Consider the following 19,519-nt stretch of genomic DNA (forward strand, 5'->3'; position numbering starts at 1 on the left):
TGCTCTGCACTGTGTGGGGAGAGGGAGCCGAGAGGAAGGGGGAGCGATTATTCAGAGTCACACCCACTGAAATCATGGGGGAGGTGTCAGCTGTGGTGGTGACCGCTGTTTCCCAAGCAGCTGAGGAGAGCACCCAGGCAACTGAAGGCTCCCTGCCCGCAGGGTCTGCTTTGTCTACCTGTGCCCACCACGCGGAGAGGGAGCGTTCACCCACGGACACTGAGCGAGGGTGCACTTCTCCTCGCGGGGAGACGCACGGCTGCTGTCCCGCCTATCTCACCTCGTCCTTCGGGGATGGGACTGATCACTGTGCCTGACAGAAGAGTGCTTGAGGGGAAGATCTCAAGTCAGCGGGGCTGGAACAGTGCGTCCTGGGGCCCTGCAGCCGGGGAGCCAAGCGCACTTCTAGACACTCCTGGGAGTGGCAGGTTAGCGGCTTCCACTCAGGGATAGTTTCTGTGCGTGGCGATTCTCTGTTGTGCAGGTGTGGCCACTGATGACCCAAGGCCACCAGGAATCGAGTGGCCAGGTCTCAGGCTGCAGCCTCCGGTGCGCCCTCTGCCCGTGCTGTCCTCAGCTGCCGTGGCGATCCTGAGCAGAGGCTGGCCTGTGCCCTCCCTTGGAGTCGTGACCGTCCTCGCGCTCCCGCATTTGAATTTCTGATGCTGTGAACTGTACAGGGCAAGTGCTGTTACCCCCATTTTACAGACGGACAAACTGGGCCTGTCCCTTAATCACTTGGTCCAGGTCAGGGGTCCACAAACCAAGGTCCATGGGCCCAACACGGCCGCCTGCTGTTGTTATATTGCCCCTGGAGCTAAGAGTGATCACTACATGTTCTAATGGGTGGAGGGGAAACAAAAGTATTTGTCGCATTGAAACTATATGAACTTCAACTGCCAGTGTCCACGAGTCGGTTTTATTGGAACACAGTCATGTGGCTCATTCACATAGTGGCTGTGGCTCTACCCCTGGAGTGCGAGCCACATAGATGAGCGTGATCAGCGGAGGCGGTGTGAGCAGCGTGTGGGCCTCTTACAGGAAGTTCCTGACCCTGGCTGGGTCACGTGGCTAGTGGACAGGAAAGAGCAGGGCGTGTCAGAGCAGGTGGGTGGAAGCTGTGAAATCGGTCAGTCCCCCTGAGTGGCCGAGTAACCTAGTCGAGTAACCTAGTCACTGAGCAGATGTTACTCTGTGGGACAGATGACTCATTCACTCCCTGAGGGCCGAGGGAGGGGTGTCGGGAGCAGGTTGTTAGAATTGCAGCTGTTCAAGCCAGCACGAGGGGAAAGGGCCACCGTTTCCTGCCAGCGAGCAGAGGGGGCCTGGTGACAGGCCCACCTTGTCTGCAGCCTCTCAGCGCTGGGAAGTCGGGAGCCTGAGGCTGCCTGCAGCCCCCACTGACAACTGTGAGGGTATCATGGCCACTGCCGTCCCTCCCAGACGCCAGGGCCTCGGGCTCTTCGGTGCGTGTCCATATGGTCAGGAGTGCCTCCCTGTCTCCCCTCTGCTTCAGAGGGAGCACTTGGTACTTTCTCTGCAGGTCTCTGAGCTGTTGGTTTCTGTACTGCTCTATGTCTTCGTATCACTTTTATTTTATCACATACTGTGATACCAGGCCTTTCAAGGTTGAGGTTTTAGAAGTCTCCATTTTTAAAAATTGTTTATTTCAAAATGGTTAACTCCTGTTTCTTACAAGAGCCCGAGTGGCTCCCTTCTGTCCCCACATTTCATTTCAGAGTGTCTTTTGTTAAGCTATCTTACACAAAAAAAGCAAAGCCATTGGCCTAAATCATGACAATTTATTGTCCGTAAGTATTCACTAAGAACAGACAAGAGGGAGGAATACAGAAATAAAAGCTTGAAAGGTTTGGGGTAGATTAATTTTTTTCTTCAATCCTGTACGTAGTATTAGGGTTAGGGGAGACATGTAAAGAATCACATACATTATCTGCCTGCATATAGAATTGATTTGATAAGTGTGTTAAAGAGAATTGGCTTATCTACTTTACATTCTGCCCGTTGACTTTTTCTTTACTTAGTAACTTCTAATGATGGTTACAGGTGAAGAAAGGAACTGTCCTGGGAGCTCTGAGGTTTGCTCTCCATCATTGTGTAGCCGTGTGTGGGACAGCTAGAACCCTGGAGTGTAAACGGCCTCCGTTTCCTTTGGTTTCTATAATTTTAACATCGGAGTGAATATGAATGGCATCAGAGCAGAAAGAGCTCTTAGTTTCTCGTTTCCCTGGGGTTTCCAGCGGCCGCCAGGTCACAGTTGCAAACTGAGCCCCAGTCAGATGATGGTCCCCAAAGGGCTGACTGCCCCTCTCCTGGCCCCGCTTCCCTCCCGTGCACGGAGTTGCTTGTCACCCAGTGTGCGGCGGCCTTTGTCAGGTGGTTCCCCCAGGACACGTGGTGGGTTTTTCAGTTGCGCCGTGGAGAGGAGTGAGGGGCGCGCTGGCGCTCCTGGTCCTTATCTCAGAAAAGAACTCACTAACATGCGGTTTGACCTCATTTTATTCTCAGTGGGTCATGTGTGCTCTTCACGGGTCCGAGTGAGAAGTGACAGGAGATACATTGCTGGGCTGCCTTCGCCCTGAGCAGATGAAGGAAGTCAGCCCGTTAATCCCCGCAGGGGTCGGCTGCCATTTTTATTTCCGAAGGCGTGCCGTGGGGTGCATGTGTGCGCTCCGCTCCCTTGGAGACACGGGAGGCCGGGCGTGGCTGTACAAGAGCTGCCGGGGCTGCGGGAGCGCGGCGTCAGCGCCGATGGTGGTTGTCTCGTGTCTTCCTGTTCCCACGAGGGCGCTCTGTGTCAGCTCTGCCTGCCCTCTGAGAAGCAAGTCTGCCTTATCGCATAGTGGGCCATGATGTCACTGTCACTTCCCTAAGCGACTCATGTAGCAGTGGAGTAACTGTTTGAAGAATGTGTCCGCACAGGAGGGTCTAGGCAGGCCATTCCGCCTTCTCACGTGGTACCACAGGCCCGAGGCCAGCTGTGTAACCTCTCGCCGCCCTGTCCTTCCCCGCAGAAACCGACGACTATGCTGAGATCATAGACGAAGAGGACACCTACACCATGCCCTCAAGTAAGCGACTGGCCGCTCGGCGCACACGCACCGGCCACTGTCGGCACTGACCGTCCTTGTCCAGCTGTTTTCATGCTCCTTGTGTGCATAGCTCTCCTCAGCCGTCAGGGTTCCACTCTGATGTGCCCGACACTCACGTGTCCAGTCAGTTTAGTTACAGGCTTGTCGTCACCTTGCTCCCTGGCTCTGGGATAGTATGATCCTCTTGATTAGAGCATTTCCTTCTACAGTCTTATTTAAAGTTAGAAAATCTGTATTTAATTTTTAAATGTGTCTGTTCAGTGACTTGCATTTCCCCTTGGAATTGTTCTTTTTCCTTTTAAAAAGAATATTTTTATTGGTTTCAGAGAGGATGGGAGAGGGAGAGAGAGAGAGACATCAGTGATGAGAGAGAATCATTGATCAGCTGCCTCCTGCACGTCCCCTACTGGGGATCGAGCCCGCAACCAGGCATGTGCCCTTAACCGGAATTGAACCTGGAACCCTGCAGTCTGCAGGCCGACGCTCTATCCACCGAGCCAGACCAGCCAGGGCAAATTGTTGTTCTTTATTGCCCTTGGCTAACCAGCTAGAAAGCTGCTCTGATTCAGTGCTGCAGCTGAGGGGAGGGGTGGGAAGCTGACCTCCCACAGCCTGGGAATGGCAGCATCCCGCCTCTCTGAATCTGGAAGCCCTGCGTCTACTTGGAGTTTCTAGTCCCAGATCTTGAATTGGAGATGCCCTTGAACTGTCATTCCCATTTTAAAATCATAACCCTCCCTCTTAAAGAGGCCCATTATGGTCCCACCTTACAGCCTCAAAGGCCTAGATCAGGGGTCCTCAAACTACGGCCCGCAGGCCACATGCAAATACAAATATTGTATTTGTTCCCATTTTGTTTTTTTACTTCAAAATAAGATATGTGCAGTGTGCATAGGAATTTGTTCATAGGTTTTTTTTAAACTATAGCCCGGCCCTCCAACGGTCTGAGGGACAGTGAACTGGCCCCTGTTTAAAAAGTTTGAGGACCCCTGGCCTAGATAATCCGAGTTGACATCTGAGCTGTGCATATGTGTAACAGGTTTGGGTGCTTTACCCTGTTGTGTAAATATTTTAAAAGACGCTCACATTTACAGTTACTATGTACATTGAGGAGTGTTACCAAATACAGAGAAACCGCCGGCCTGCTGAGGCATGCGAAGTCCCGGTGGGCCCTGGGCCCCTGTCAGCCCCTGTGTTACGAGAGAGAGATGTGGAGCAGGCAGGCGAGAGCCACACAGATTCTGTGAACGTTTTGACTTGCGGTAGCAATTTGGGAAAATGTTAATTTTTGTTTAGTCATTTTGTTATTTGCACATTCCTGCAGAAAATCCAAATTTTTATTTGTATATTTCTTATTCAGAGTTGAGTAGTAAATGCCCAAGTGGCTACTTTCACCCAGACCCCACAAAAATGAGTTACCATAAAGGCGTTCATGACTTAGGACTTCAGAGTGTTGTTTCTACCATAGTGAGGTAACTGGGCGGGGGGTGGTTTTTCCTTGTGTCTAGTCTTTTTTTTCTCATATTTGTGGTTAAAATATTTAACAAAGTGAATATTATTGACATGTACTCTCCCAGTTTATTGTTGTTAACCTAATTGCTATTAGTTATTTCTAAGCAAGGTCTTCAATTTTTCTCTCTCTTAATTGCAATACAGAAAGCTATGGAATAGATGAAGGTAACAGGATCCTTTCAAATAACTGCATTTGCTTGCGATTGCAACCTATTGAATGATATGGGATGTTCTTTTATTTTTAAGCTATTTTTCATTGATTTACTCATGCTGTTAATTCAATAGTACTACTAGCTAAAGGGATTTTAAAGAGGAAAATCACCATCTAAATTTTGGGTTGAATTTATGCATGATTTATAACTGATAACCCAGGAAAGTTGTGTCATTCCATGCGTGATCACACTCACGGGGTGTGTGCAGTGAGGCTGCGGGAGGGCTCTCCTGACTGGAGAAATCACAGCGCATCCGCAGTAGTGAATTGATTGGAACTGATCTCCTAGGTCCCTAGTGGGCATTTCTTCCCGCGTACCTCTAAATAATTGGTTTTGTGTAAATCAATCTAATACATTAATTTGAGGCATATGCTCTCAAAAATATAAAATACTCATAATTTATGTGATGTGTTCAACCTGATTCCAAGTCATCTAATTTTGAAATTAATTTTTAGAAGCTACCTCTTTAAACTCTTTTAGCTCCATGAATAATATTGAGATAGGGTTATGATAAAGTGGAACACTCTTAAACTTTTAAAACATACAGTTATTCACGACACAACTTTTTTGTTGCCTCCATAACTTACAAATTTAAGTTATTTGTAAGATAATTGCTTTAAATAACTTTTTTAGCCTTCATATATTAATACCTGAACTAATAACACTTATTAATAGCATATAACTTAATATTTAGAGAAATTATTTAGAAAACTATCAAATAGATATAAACTAAATCAGACATTAAAAATGTGAAAAAAATCTACCTGTAAGAGAACTCGGTGTTTTGGTAGTTTAATCAGTGCCTGCAGTTACACGAATTCCTTTAAAAATGCTGTTTAAGAGAATTCCACTGGGTTTAAAGCATTTTCATAGAAAGATGTGCCACTGTGGACATTTTTACTCAGGGGTGTTAATGACAGGAACTGTGTAGCGTGTCATTTCCACATTTGGTGTGTTTGTACTTGTGTTTTTCATGTGTGGATCCTGTCTTGCAGCCAGAGATTATGAGATTCAAAGAGAAAGAATAGAGCTGGGACGATGTATTGGAGAAGGCCAGTTCGGAGATGTCCACCAAGGCATTTACGTGAGCCCAGTAAGTCCTGAAGCCTGGACTCCTTTTGACGGTTTAATTTTAAATGGCCTTTTGTTTGCCTTCGTAAGCCCTGAGTTCTTCAAGGTATTTACATTTGGCTTTTTAAAATTTTATTTTATTTTTTTGCAGTTGGCTTTTTAAAGCTCATCATGTATGTCAACTTCCTTAATAGACTCAAAAATGACAAAATGGCAAAAGAGCTCCCAGAGTGCTGGCCCGTCTTTTATCCTTTATTCTTTCAGCCTCTGTCATCGGTTCTAGATTCCATAGAAGATTGTTCCATTGGCTGGAATTAACAAATAGATGACCAAAGTGAACAGCAGCTCGCCAATATTCCCACCTACCTGCATTTTCAAGAAAAGAACGTTAATTTGTTCCATATAGCCCTCCACTGAGATGTGAATTTTAAAAATTATTTAATAATAGCTTTATTGGGATATAATTCACAAACTATCACATTGACTCTTTTATATGTATAAGTCAGTGTTTTTAGCATGTTCACAGAGTTGTGCAACCATCACCACAGGACATTTTAGGATATTATTTTTATTCCCAAAAGAAACCCCTGTTAGCAGTTACTTCCTGTTGCCTCTCTCCCCAGCACTTGGCAGCCACACATCTACTTTCTCTTTCTGTAAATTGGCCTATTCGGGACATTTCATACCAGTGGAATCATACGATGTGTGGCTTTTGTGGTTGTTTCTCTCAGCACGATGGTTTCAGGGTTTGCCCATGTCGTGTCATGTAGAATTTCACTCCTTTTTATCAGCAAATAGCATGCTGTTGTGTGGATACACCACTTTTTGTTTATCTTCTCATCTGGTGGTTATTTGGGTCATTACAACCTGGGCTGTTACAAATAATTCTGCTGTGGGCATTCATGTACAGTTTCTGTGCACAGCTTTCCATTCTCCTGAATTCACACCTGGTCTGTCAGGCCCAGGGTCCACCTGAGCCTGCCCTGCTGCAGGCAGAGGGCCTCACTGGCACGTGTGTGACGCTGTGATTTCCCAACAGGAGAATCCAGCTTTGGCAGTTGCAATTAAAACATGTAAAAACTGTACTTCCGACAGCGTGAGAGAGAAATTCCTTCAAGAAGCCTGTAAGTTTCTAGAAATTTCTTTGGAACTCCATTTGTCTTTATCTGTGAAATCCAGACTGTCTCTGAAGAAGAAAAATAATGTTTTGACTTTTATGAGGCAACTCCTTTTATTAATCTTGCCTTGCAAATTGATATCTGTATTTGTAGAGGCCGTATCTGCAGATTTTCCTGGGTAAGCCATGATGTTTGGGTATGAACACAGATTGATTTACTGTCCCTTTGTGCTTCGGTACCTCGTACCATTGAAATCTTCGCCCTGGAATTGGGCAGATAGAGAAGTGGTCCCAGCCCACGTGCTGCAAACCCTGGAGATTGGAGAGAGCCGGACAGGCAGTCCCTGGCCCCGCTGCTCTGGATCACGCTTCCCCTGACGGAGCTGCCTGGGGGTCTTCTCTGCTGGGTGCGCACAAACGGAGCCCGTCAGGCTCCCGCCCTCCTGCCCTTGAGCAGGAAGCCCTTCCTCCTCCCACATGTCCCTCTCATCCAGCCACAGGCGTGGTCTTTCCTTCCCGAGTCCTCATCGCTCAATAGGCCTTGCTTGCAAGGTGCTGTTGTCGCTCCCACCGCTAGACTTTGAGCTCCAGGGGGACAGGGACTGTGTCTATTTTGCTCACAGAAGGCGCGTGGCGGTCACTGGTTGTAGAAATGAACCTCAGCGTTCTTTCCCTGAACCCTGACCAACCGCTGCTTTCCGCTCTCCATCTCTGGGACTGGTGACCACGTGACAGGCAGTAAATGAATAAATCTGGAAGCCCTACGGGACTTGGTCAGTTGCCTAAGCATAGCCTGAGCCCTGTTGTGTGTCTGACTTCAGTACATGGGCTGGTGGGGACTGCTGCCTCCGCTAGTCTGTGACTGCACAGCCTGAGCCAGCCATCACCGCCCCACAGCCTGGCGAGAAAGTAACTGTGGACACTGTTCTCCCCAGTAACCATGCGCCAGTTTGACCACCCTCATATCGTGAAGCTGATTGGCGTCATCACGGAGAACCCTGTCTGGATCATCATGGAGCTGTGCACTCTCGGAGAGGTACCGTGTGCCAGACCCAGCCTGTGGGCGGGCTGCCCCGTGTGCCATGATCTGGCCTGTGTGGCGGGCTGCCCCGTGTGCCATGATCTGGCCTGTGTGGGCGGGCTGCCCCATGTGCCATGATCTGGCCTGTGTGGCGGGCTGCCCCGTGTGCCATGATCTGGCCTGTGTGGGCGGGCTGCCCCATGTGCCATGATCTGGCCTGTGTGGCGGGCTGCCCCGTGTGCCATGATCTGGCCTGTGTGGGCGGGCTGCCCCATGTGCCATGATCTGGCCTGTGTGGCGGGCTGCCCCGTGTGCCATGATCTGGCCTGTGTGGGCGGGCTGCCCCATGTGCCATGATCTGGCCTGTGTGGCGGGCTGCCCCGTGTGCCATGATCTGGCCTGTGTGGGCGGGCTGCCCCATGTGCCATGATCTGGCCTGTGTGGCGGGCTGCCCCGTGTGCCATGATCTGGCCTGTGTGGGCGGGCTGCTGGTGCAGGTCAGCTCGCCTCCGTACTCATGCAGTCCACACTGGCTGTGTGATGTCCTTTGTTAAGAAAGGGAAGTATATGTTGTGTCCCCTGTGGTTTTGACTCAGAGGATATAGTACAATGTCCTCATCCTTACATTCCCCAGTCGTCCCCTAACTCAGGCCCAGCAGCGCATCTGCCCCAGCCAAAAATGTTAGGACTGGAAGCAACAGTCCTGACAAAAGTGGATCTCTTTTCCTCTCCGGTGCTGGGAGGGTGAGAGAAGCAGTCCTGGGTTTTGGTAAATCTGAAGGATTCCTTAAGCTTTTTAGAATTCACATTAGACCCACTGACATTAGTCACAGTTTTTAAATATGAGTAACAGTGTGAAGAGCTCTCCTTATTTGACTTTCTCCAGAACACGGAACTAATCGCTGTATACCATCACCTGGAAACTTGCTCCCAATGCAAATTCTTGTGCCCCACCCCAGGCCCGCTGGCTCCTGGGGGAGGGGGGGGGTTAGGGGCGGGGCACAGCATCATGGGCCCTGAGCCCTGCTATCTTCTGCACGCCGCTTCGGTAGCCTGGCCTGGTTGGGGATCAACACAGGTTAATTTTTCAGATGCAGTTTTCTGCTCCTGAAAGTTAATGCAACCTTCGAAAACATTACACACATTCCTCGTTTTTTAAAAGGTCCCAAATAAGTTTTGCTTCTGATGAGTATTGGGTTACCAGCTACCAGGAACCGAAGTGCAGTTTGGTCCTTCCTCCGCTTTGCAGCAAACCCCCACACCCGCCTTTGAGAGGGCCCTGCCTGAGGTCCCCATGCTCTTCTCCCCACATAGGCTAACAAAGTTTGCTGGCTGGAGCATTTTAAGGCCCTACAGTGTCTCCCCTCCTCTGCTCTACCTTTCCATATTTCTGTGTTTTTTTGTTTTGTTAAATATCTTTTTATTGATTTCAGAGAGGAAGGGAGAGAGAGAGAGAGAGAGAGAGAGAGAGAGAGAGAGAAACATCCATGATGAGAGAAATCATTGATTGGCTGCCTCCTGTATGTCCCTCACTGGGGATTGAGCCCACAACTCGGGCATGTGCCCTTGACCAGAATTGAACCCAGGACCCTTCAGTCTTCAGGCCAACACTCTATCCACTGAGCCAAACTGGCTAGGGCTATTTCCATATTTTCGTACAGTATTTTTCTGCTTTGCTTTTGAAGAATTTTCTAATTCTTTGGGATTAAAAAATGTTTCTCCTTTATATGTTGATTTTATAGAATTAGAGTATTCAGCTCCTCTGCCTTTCTTTGCTGTTAGCATTTAGCTGAATTAACCATGACAGTGGTAGGCACCACTGGGATAAATACCCAAAACACGACCAATTTACCTTTCTGCACCCAAAACTCCATGGAGGTGGGAAGAGGGGGGGACACTATTCCTCCCACCCTCCCTCCCTCATCACCTATCCTCAGATCTGCCCGGGATGGAGTGGTGTGAGCTGACCATGCTTGTGTATTGGATTTTTTTGAGAGGTGACTAGATCTTTCTGTTTTCTAGTATTATTTAGCAACTAGTGCCCCAGTGCAAGGATTTGTACACATTGAAAGGAAATTAAAAGGTGGCTGGAGAGGCGGGACTGGGTGAGACGGGCCATACATACCCTGGAGCCAACCTCCCGCGGGCCCTCCCTGGTCAGCGGTAATGTGGCTCAAAGGGCATCTGTGGAAGGGTGTCTGCGGAGTGAGCAGGGTCCCTCCAGCAGGTGGGGTCCCTCGGCCTGGCCTGCGGAGATCAGGCTGAAACTGGCTCTCCGACATCCCCTGAAGGGTCCCGGATTTCAAGAGGGCGGTTCTCTGGTGACGCACCCCAGAATTGGGCTCCCTTCTCTCTGGTTTTGGGGTGCATCACCCAAGAACTGCCACTGCCAAGTCACCGCAGCTTTGCAGCTCCTGCATTGAGTGCTCCCTGGTGGTCATTGCGAGTCATAACTACCGGTTGGATGGTCGGATGGTTGCTTAGCCTTTTATATATATACTAGAGGCCCAGTGCACTCAGGGGGTCCCTCAGCCCAGCCTGTGCCCTGTCACAGTCCGGGAGCCATTGGGGGATGTCTGACTGCCATGGAGGAGGGAGAGGCTTCAGCCACCGCCCCTGTGCTCACCAGCTGTAAGCTGGCTCAGGGCTTCTGGCTGAGCGGCGCTCCCACTGTGGGAGCTCACTGACCACCAGGGGGCAGCTCCTGCTTTGATTATCTGCCCCCTGGTGGTCAGTGCATGTCATAGGGACCGTTCTGTCATTTGGTTGATTTGCATATTAGCTTTTTATTATATAGGATAGATATTTTGTGCTTTTATTCATTTCCTGGAAACATCTTTCTGATTTTTTTCACAAGTTTGTCTATAGTCATGAAGATTCTAACTTGACGTAGGATTTCAAATAAAGAATTATTAACCGTAATTTTTGGGCTAGGATGTTTGGTTCGTCATGCTTTGCTAGTAGGGAGAATTGAAGCCATTCTCACTGAGTGCGTTTAGAGATGGGCAGCGTTGTGGTTGGATGTAGCTCTTTGGCTGTGGATTTCTGTTCTCCATCACTAATCCTTCCACTTTGTCTTGGTCACTGTCCCAAAGCTGCGCTCATTTCTGCAAGTCCGGAAGTACAGTTTGGATCTGGCATCCTTGATCCTGTACGCCTACCAGCTTAGCACAGCTCTCGCGTACCTGGAGAGCAAGAGATTTGTGCACAGGTAAGATCGGGGGGAAGGGCGTGGCTTTGTGCTACTTGACCCGGTGCGGTGCTGTGTCTGCCCTGGCCGAGTGAGCTGTCCGTTTAGATCAGTTCATTTTTCCTTCCACAAACACTGTGGAGAGCCTGGCCACGGCGCTAGAGCAGCGAACGCTCCGTCCTGACACACATTGGCCGGAACCTTCCAGGACACGGAGTGTCATGAGCATCCATGGTGTCCTCTGGGGTTTCTGATTATAACCTGGGTCTAGTCTGAATGCAAGTGAGGGCTTGGTATTGTGTTAGTGTTTGGTGATCTGGCATTAAAGTGAGCACATCAGCAAAGACACTGACAAGTAATGAGATGACTTGTATTTCATCCTGCCTCTGAGGCCATCAGGGTCCGGCCATGGCTGTGGGTCACTGTCAGTAATGCCGCTGCCAAAACGATTGTTTGAAAAGTAATGAGCGGCTTCCTTATTGGAGAATGTGCTTTGTCATCATCATTCCAAATACTGATCATCATATTAATGAGTAAATATCTGCCAGAGGAAACATTTGAAATAAAATAATAAAGTGTCCTTTTTTTCAGTGTGTGGTAAATCTCCTGTTTGCATTGTATATAAGCTCTCTTTCAAAGTACCTATGTGTCTGTATATAATATAGATGACTTTGTGGTTTATTTTCCTTGTGTTTAAATTTGTTGGCCCAAATTCTTCCTTATCAGGGACATTGCTGCTCGGAATGTTCTGGTGTCCTCAAATGATTGCGTGAAATTAGGAGACTTTGGATTATCCCGATACATGGAAGACAGTACTTACTACAAAGGTAAGATGGGAGCAATAAATAAGCAATAGGTTCAGGACCTTTAATGGGTGTTGCTCCTTTAAAGCAGTGGTTCTCAGCCTCAGCTGCACATTAGAATCCCCTGGGAATCTTTTTAAAATCCTGATTTCTGGGCCTCATCCTCCAGAAATTCTGTTTCTTTGTTACTAATGCTGTGGCCCCACCCCATAACAAAGAAACAGAATTTCCGGAGGATGAGGCTCAGAAATCAGGATTTTAAAAAGATTCCCAGGGGATTCTAATGTGCAGCCAAGGCTGAGAACCACTGCTTTAAAAGGTATGTTTGTAGGAAATAGGCTCAGCTGATTGTTGACAGGTGTGAGTTCACGGGAAGGACAGCCTTCCGACAGGTGCAGGGCTGGAGCACTGGCGTCCATGGGCACGCGTGGGCCTCCGCCTGACCGCCTCCATGTCACTCACAGCAGGTCACAGACAAGGACAGAATGTACAGCTTCTAGGAAAAACATCGGAGTAAATGGTATCTAGGGCTAGGCAAAGAGTCCTTGGACTCAATACCGAAACATCCATAGAAGGAAAAAATAGATTGGACCTCATCAGAATTAAAGATCTTTGTTCTGCAAAAGACCTGTTAAAAGAATGAAAAGACAAGCCACAGAGCGGAAGAGAATATTTGCCAACCACATATCTATCCAACAGAGAACTAATGTCTAGAATATAGAAAGAACTCTCAAAACTCAGCAGTAAAAAAAGAAACAAAATGGGCAGAAGAAAGAAAATGAGCAGAAGATATGAAGGAAGATCTTACTGCAGAGGATAGGCAGGTAGCAAATAGTAAATGATTAAAGAGGGACGTAGAGATGACGACCACAGTGAGATCCTGTTGCACACCTATCAGAACAGCTGAAGTAAAAGTGGTGATGCCATCAAGTGCTGGCGAGAACACACACAAACCAAATTCCTGAAATCACTTGTGAGAAAGTGAACAGTGCAGCCGCTCTGGAAAAGAGTTTGCAGTCTTTGTAAAAATTATTTATTTATGTTAAAACATGTTTTCATTCGTTTCAGAGAGAGGAAGGGAGAGAGAGACAGAAAACATCAATAATGAGAATCATCGATCGGCTGCCTCCTGCACGCCCCCCCACTGGGGATCGAGCCTGCAGTCCAGGCATGTGCTCTAACCAGGAATTAAACTGTGATCTCCTGGTTCATGGTTTGACGCTCAACCACTGAGCAACACTGGCTGGGCTATTTTTTTTTTTTTTAATCCTCACCCAAGGATATGTTTTTTAATTGATTTGAGAGAGAGAGGGAGAGAGAGAGAGAGAGGAGAGAGAGAGAGAGAGAGAGAAAGAAGAAGAGAGAAACATTGATTGGTTGCCTCCTGCATGTGCCCTGACTGGAATCGAACCCGCAGCCTTTCATGTAGGGCTGACTCTCCAACCACCTGAGCCACACCAACGAGGGCAAGAGTTTTCGGCTCCTTTGCAGCCTAAGCATGCAACTACCATGTGACCCGCAATGACATCCTGGGCATTTCTCCAGGAGAAATGAAAGCTTACGTTCACTCCAAGCCTGTATTTGAAGGGTTAGTGCAGCTTATTTCTTGTAGCCAAGGATTGGAATCAGCCCAGTGTCCTTACTTCGGTGGACACAGTCAGACCCCCGTAGCACGGGGTGGTCCCAGGGCTCGCAGAAAGGCGTCTGACACACCTCCAGGACTTCGGCCCATGAGTTTGAACTGAGATCCAGCTCACGTGATTTTTCTTTAATTTGCCAATCTTGGACAGATTGACTTAGGTTCTTCAAATTATTATTGACCAAATGTTTTTATTAATAAATGTTTGTATTCTAGTGCTTCAGCTAAGATTTGAATTATAAATTCCTATTATGCTATTCGTGTGTATTCTAATTATTACTACTGCTTACAAAGGCCAGTTTCTCAGTTGATGGACTCTGCTTGTAGCTCCTGGCTGCTCTCTCCCATGTGCCTTCTGTGTACTACAGCCTGAAACAACTTCAGCAGTGAGCCTTTGTTGTGTGAAAAGAAAAGTCTTTGGTTGTGTATTCGTTTTGGTTATTTGGTCAGATAACTGTAAAACAACCAAGTCAGCTTTCCCGTGTTTGAAAGTTTAGTTCATGTCCAGCTCAAATCCTAACTAATCCAAGTGCTGGAATCCCAGTAAAGAGCTAACCCCTAACAGCAGGGTACGCGAGCCGGCCATCGTTTAGCGTTGAGTGGGCAGTGGGCAGCTTTGTGCACATAGCCTCTCAGAAAGGTCAGCGCGTAGAGTCCACTGGGTTTGGGGAAACCACCCTGAGGGTTGGGGTCCTTCGGGTCAGTGCACAGCTGTAGAGCAGTTTGTCTGGAAGGAAGCAAACAGGGTTTGAGCTCAGTTGTCAAGAAGGTTCTGGAAGTTAAGCGGGAAAGTGTAATTGGAAGGAATATAGTTGTCTCCTGATGCCAACTCACCAGAGGCGTGCTCCCTCCGCCGCAGAAGGAAAGCCAGGCTCGGACTCGTCACCCAAGGCGCCTGAGCCTCGTGTTCTAAAGAAAAGAGAACCTACCCGGACAGGTTTAGGGTTGAAGGTTATAGCTGACGGAGATAAGCATGCATACGTACTCTTTCCCTGGGCACCTGCTTCAGAATTCCAGGTGGCTTCATGAATGGGAGGGGCTGTCTGTCCTTCGCATGAGCTCCTACCGCGCGGCCTGCGTCCTGTGGATGAGGAGTTGCTTGGGGAATCGTGAAGCTGCTTAACTGAGCTCAAGCTAAGCCTTCTGCACGGGCTCCCTCTCCCTTTCTGCTCCCGCCTCCCCCCGGGAGGATACCAGTGCTCCTCGCCCCTGCCCAGTGGAACCTGTCACCCTGCCAGGGACCTCAGGACGTCAAGGGAAGGAAAGTAATTCTCCCAGAGAAACGAGGTTCAGGGCCCAGTGTTGAAAGCTTTTTATCTTGATACTAAAAATCTCATAAGCTGTAGCTGTTAGCGTCTTCAGTAGGTAACAGAAACTCACTGTCCAAAATTAATCTTCTAGCTTCCAAAGGAAAATTGCCTATTAAATGGATGGCTCCAGAGTCGATCAATTTTCGACGCTTTACCTCAGCTAGCGATGTGTGGATGTTTGGTGAGTATTTGACAAGCTTTGTGTTGTTCTGATGATGTTCCCCCGCTCTCCTAAATGCACTGCGCCTGGTCCGAGCATGTGGGTGGTGTCCTCTTGGACTCACTGGGCAGACAGCCGTGGAGCTGCACGCGCCAGCTGCCAGGTGTGGCTTCTGCGACGACCGCTCTGGTCCCTTCCGTCACTCTTCTCTTGCTTCTCCCCCACAGGGCGGTCGCCTCTGCTCCCTTCTCTCTCTCCTCTCTCTCTGTCTTCTCGTTCATTCCTTTCTGTGATGGACTTGAGTTAACTGTCCCTCTGGCTCTGTGATTGTCCCTCAGACCCGGGGACCTGAGTCCGTGCTTCCTCCTCTCTGCTGGACTCTCCTCCTTCCTCCCTTGTCTCAGGGCTTGAGGTTTGACCCTTGTCTCTGTGGTCCTGCCCCTTCCATGTCTGCTCTGTGCCTTCCCGCCTGACCCACCTCCTGCTGTGGGTCATTGAGCACCTCCCAGCTCGTGTAAGGGGCTCTCCGAGTCCACACTGCACATCCGGTTTTCAGTTCCTTGCCTTCCAGTCCAGGTGACATCCCCTCCCCACCCCCTTCTGCTGTGACTCCTCCCACCTGGAACACCTTATCCCGTACTCTCTCCCCCAGTGCAAGTTCTGTATAACCTCAAGGTCAGCTGAAATGCCCCTTCCGTAAAGCTTCCTGTGGCAGGGGTAGTGTCCAGATGCAAGGACTCCCTGTCTCCGCGTCTTCTGCACTTTCCCTGTCCTAACACTCACGTGGAGCTTGCACATAGTCTAATATGTGTCTTCTCTGCTGGTATGTTTATGTACCTTTTCCTATAAATAAAAACAACTTCATCTCTATCAAGTGTGTGTCCTTATTTTCTCCTATTTCCCTGCTGTCGATTTAGTAACCGTCTAGTACTCTCACTGACCCCAGGCTCAGGGAGGGCCTCTTCAGCCAAGTAGGAAGCAGTCCGACAGGGTCAAGAAAGGCTCTGGGGCCCAGCCGGTGTGGCTCAGTGGTTGAGCGTTGACCTATGAACCAGAAGGTCATGGTTCAATTCCCCATCAGGGCTCATGGCTGCTTGTGGGCTCTATCCCCAGTAGAGGGTGTGCAGGAGGCATTTGATCCATGATTCTCTCTCATCATTGGTATTTCCATCTCTCCTTGTCCCTTCCCCTCTGAAATAAAGAGAAGAAAATATTTAAGAAAAAAGGAAAGGGAAGGGAAAGGGAAGGAAAAGAAAAGGGCTTGGTCCCAGGACCTCGCTCATTAGCTGGGCAACTAGGGAGCAGGTTACTTATGTTTGCAAGGAAATTCTGTCCTTCAGAGATTCTAAATGCCTGTTTCTTTCACATTTTAACGTTCCTGGAACTGGGCTTTGTGCACACCAGTGGCGTGTTCTGCACTGGGTTGCAGGGCCTGTTTTCCTGTGGCTGCCTTGCCTGCGCTCAGGGGGACCTGGTCTGTTCTGTGCATGTTTCCTTTCTGGTCTGGATGAGTTGAAAGAGCTTTTTGGTGAGACGAAGACAATTCTAAGAGATGACAAAGGCTTGTATCATCGTTTAGCTGGCAGCATTCCCCCATTCTTAGTCATATAAAAGAACGGTGCACCCTGCAGCCCGTGGCGTCTTAGACTTGAGGAAGCGCTGTGTTTAAAGAGATGGAAGGTGTGAGGGTTGAGGATGACGTGCGCATTGAAGGAAGGGTGTCAGCGGTGTGTCATGTTTTCAGTGTTGCCGATAGTGCTGTCCCAGTTCTGATGAGAAAGCAGCATGGAAGCGCTGTCTTTCCTTGGGAATTGTTGGGCTTTGGCTGATTCCAGGGTCTAACTCACGTGCTCTGAGAACATGCCGGGCCTCCTCTGAGGGACGGATGGAAAGCCCAGCTCCCCTCCTGAGGGCAGCAGGTGCGCAGCGTGCACTTCGGAGGAGTAGAGGGGAATCGGGAAGAGCTTTACAGAAGAACTGGCAGATGTGCCTCCAGAGGAGGGTTAGTGAAGAGGAGGTAAAGGGGCATTAAGTCGGAGAACTCACATGAGCAAAGGCACGTTTGTGCACCTTCAGGGTGGCAAGCTCTCCAGGGGCCAAAGTGCCGGGTGCTGATCAGACTCTCCCAGGAGAAAGCCGCCCTCCCTCCTCGCCGGGCTCGGTTCCCTGGTCCTTCCCGGGGGTGGCCCTCATTTTCAGTTTGAGGTTTGGTTCATTTGTTTAATTTGAAGGTGAATGCCCAGTTTTTCAGACGGTCCTGAGAAAGTGTGAGATTCTCAAGGGTAGGTTGTGAGGAGACTTTCTGAGGTTGATCGTGGAGTCTGTGGATGAGAAGTTCTAGGCGCAGTGACTGACTTGTGGGTGCACAGTGCCATGTGCACCGAGTCCAGGACAGACCACAGCTCTAAACGGCTCCAAGTGTTCCAACTGCAGAATGTCAGTGTCGGGCTTCCGTTGCTAGGCCGCGGGTCAGCCGCTGTGCTCATAGCAGGTCGGACTGGCAGGCGAGGAGCTGAAACCCATTCCACTGCCTTAGAGCTTACTTTTGAACTGTCCACCAAGCCAGGAAGTGGCCCTGTACTGCCAGGCCGTTTTCTAATAGGAGTTTTAGAGAAAAAAAAACCTCATAGAAAAATTACGGTTTTTTCTTTGGTAATTTAATGTTTCGTTATTCACATTATATTAAAGTAGTGTTGCTGTTCCTACAAGAGCTCATTGAATGTGCTTTATTGAGCGATTGCCACATCACACAGCTGGTGGTCTCGTGCTGCCTCTGAAGCGATCCTGCTAAGTCCCCTGTTCTGTTCTCACCCATTCACAGGTGTATGTATGTGGGAGATACTGATGCATGGTGTGAAGCCCTTTCAAGGAGTGAAGAACAATGATGTGATCGGGCGCATTGAGAATGGGGAGAGATTGCCAATGCCTCCCAATTGCCCTCCCACCCTCTACAGCCTTATGACGAAATGCTGGGCCTATGACCCCAGCAGGCGGCCCCGGTTCACTGAGCTCAAGGCTCAGCTCAGGTAGGAGTGGGGGGAGAGAGGGCCGGGCTGGGCAGGCTCCGCTGCTCCCTGAGTGATAGCAGTCACGGTCGCTTTATCAGTGCGTCAAAGGCTGACCCTGTTTCTTGGGCAAACATAATTTTGAAACTTATTTTGCATTTATTTATACCATGCAAGAGTCTTAAGTAGATTACATCTTCAAATCTTAATGAACTTCAAGTTATGATGAAATCTCTCTCCCCTAACTTCTCACTGACTTCCCATGGCATGCGAGCTCCTCGGTAATGTGGTCCTCGCTTGCCTGTCCGTCTCCTCTCACACCTCAGCTCCAGCGCTGCCCCTGCCTGCGCCCTGCAGCACCGCTCCCTGCCTCTTCTCAGGCCACTCTCTCAGGTGCCTTCCCTGCCCTCGGCCCCCAATGAATCTGTGCCGTCTTTAGAACCAGCCCAGATGTCCCCTCCCTGAGGGAGCTTCCCCCCCCAACCCCATCTGCCCTGCCCCCAAGAGGCAGCCACTCCTTTGGCACCTTTCCAGAACTCCTGTCATCACATTAAAAAGTCCATTTAGAGGCTCCGGCTTTGTGCCAGGCACTGCTAGACCCAAACCTTCAGTAGCTCCCAGTCCCCGAGAGGCACACTCAGGGACTTCTTGTGTGCTGAGCCCTTAGCCCTCTGCACAGAGGTGGCCCTGCCCCAGGCCTGGGCGTTTCTCATTGGCTTGTTTGTGTCTCCAGCCAGGCTCAGGCTCTGGATGGGCCCCACCGGGTCTTACTCATTTCTATGCCCTGGAGCTTAGGACCAGGCACCCATTATGTGCTCAATAAACAGTTGCCTAATTGAATTGAATTAAGTCTAGATTAAGACTTAATACTTTAATAAATAAGATACTTTAATATTATACATATGCTCGGGGAGCTTAATTTTATAACCAACCAGTGCCATGGTTTATTGTGAGCTGTGTCACCGTTTCATATTTGGGGTGCTTCCTTGAGGTTATGTGAGATTTTTTTAAATTTGCTGTCATTTAGTCTTTTTTCATAAAAAGTAGTCAATGTCAGGGTCCAGAAGGCCTGAGCTCATCCAGCCCAACCTTCACCAGTGCTTGAACCCTCCCTAAACTGTCTATAGCAGCGGTTCTCAACCTGTGGGTCGCGACCCCTTTGGAGGTCCAACGACCCGTTCACAGGGGTCGCCTAAGACTATCTGAGAACATATATAATTACGTATTGTTTTTGTGATGAGTCACTATGCTTTAATTATGTTCAATTTGTCACAATGAAATTGGGGGTCGCCACAACATGAGGAGCTGCATTAAAGGGTCGTGGCATAAGGAAGGTTGAGAACCACTGGTCTATAGCCTCACCTCCTCT

The 19,519-nt window shown here is 49.0% G+C and overlaps 1 protein-coding gene across 6 annotated transcripts in view; it reads left to right on the forward strand.

The window, feature by feature from the left end:
* PTK2 (protein tyrosine kinase 2) overlaps window positions 1-19,519 on the forward strand; it is a gene marked incomplete at its 5' end in the record, with an annotated part of 91,781 nt that overhangs the window by 37,626 nt on the left and 34,636 nt on the right. For 4 of the 6 annotated variants that reach the window (XR_013997088.1, XR_013997089.1, XM_081111448.1 and 1 more), the window contains 9 exons: window positions 3,033-3,089; window positions 4,767-4,787; window positions 5,830-5,927; window positions 6,945-7,029; window positions 7,958-8,058; window positions 11,139-11,254; window positions 11,960-12,060; window positions 15,077-15,166; window positions 17,967-18,171. Coding sequence is in view for 3 of the 6 variants with exons in the window: in XM_081111448.1 (XP_080967574.1) it covers window positions 3,033-3,089; window positions 4,767-4,787; window positions 5,830-5,927; window positions 6,945-7,029; window positions 7,958-8,058; window positions 11,139-11,254; window positions 11,960-12,060; window positions 15,077-15,166; window positions 17,967-18,171 (874 nt within the window). The remainder of the gene's footprint in view (window positions 1-3,032; window positions 3,090-4,766; window positions 4,788-5,829; window positions 5,928-6,944; window positions 7,030-7,957; window positions 8,059-11,138; window positions 11,255-11,959; window positions 12,061-15,076; window positions 15,167-17,966; window positions 18,172-19,519) is intronic. The other 2 variants (XM_081111450.1, XM_081111451.1) reach the window with 2 other exon arrangements.

This window comes from Myotis nattereri (assembly GCF_964212035.1).
Source record: "Myotis nattereri genome assembly, chromosome: 17".
In the NCBI taxonomy this organism is placed as follows: Eukaryota; Metazoa; Chordata; class Mammalia; order Chiroptera; family Vespertilionidae; genus Myotis; species Myotis nattereri.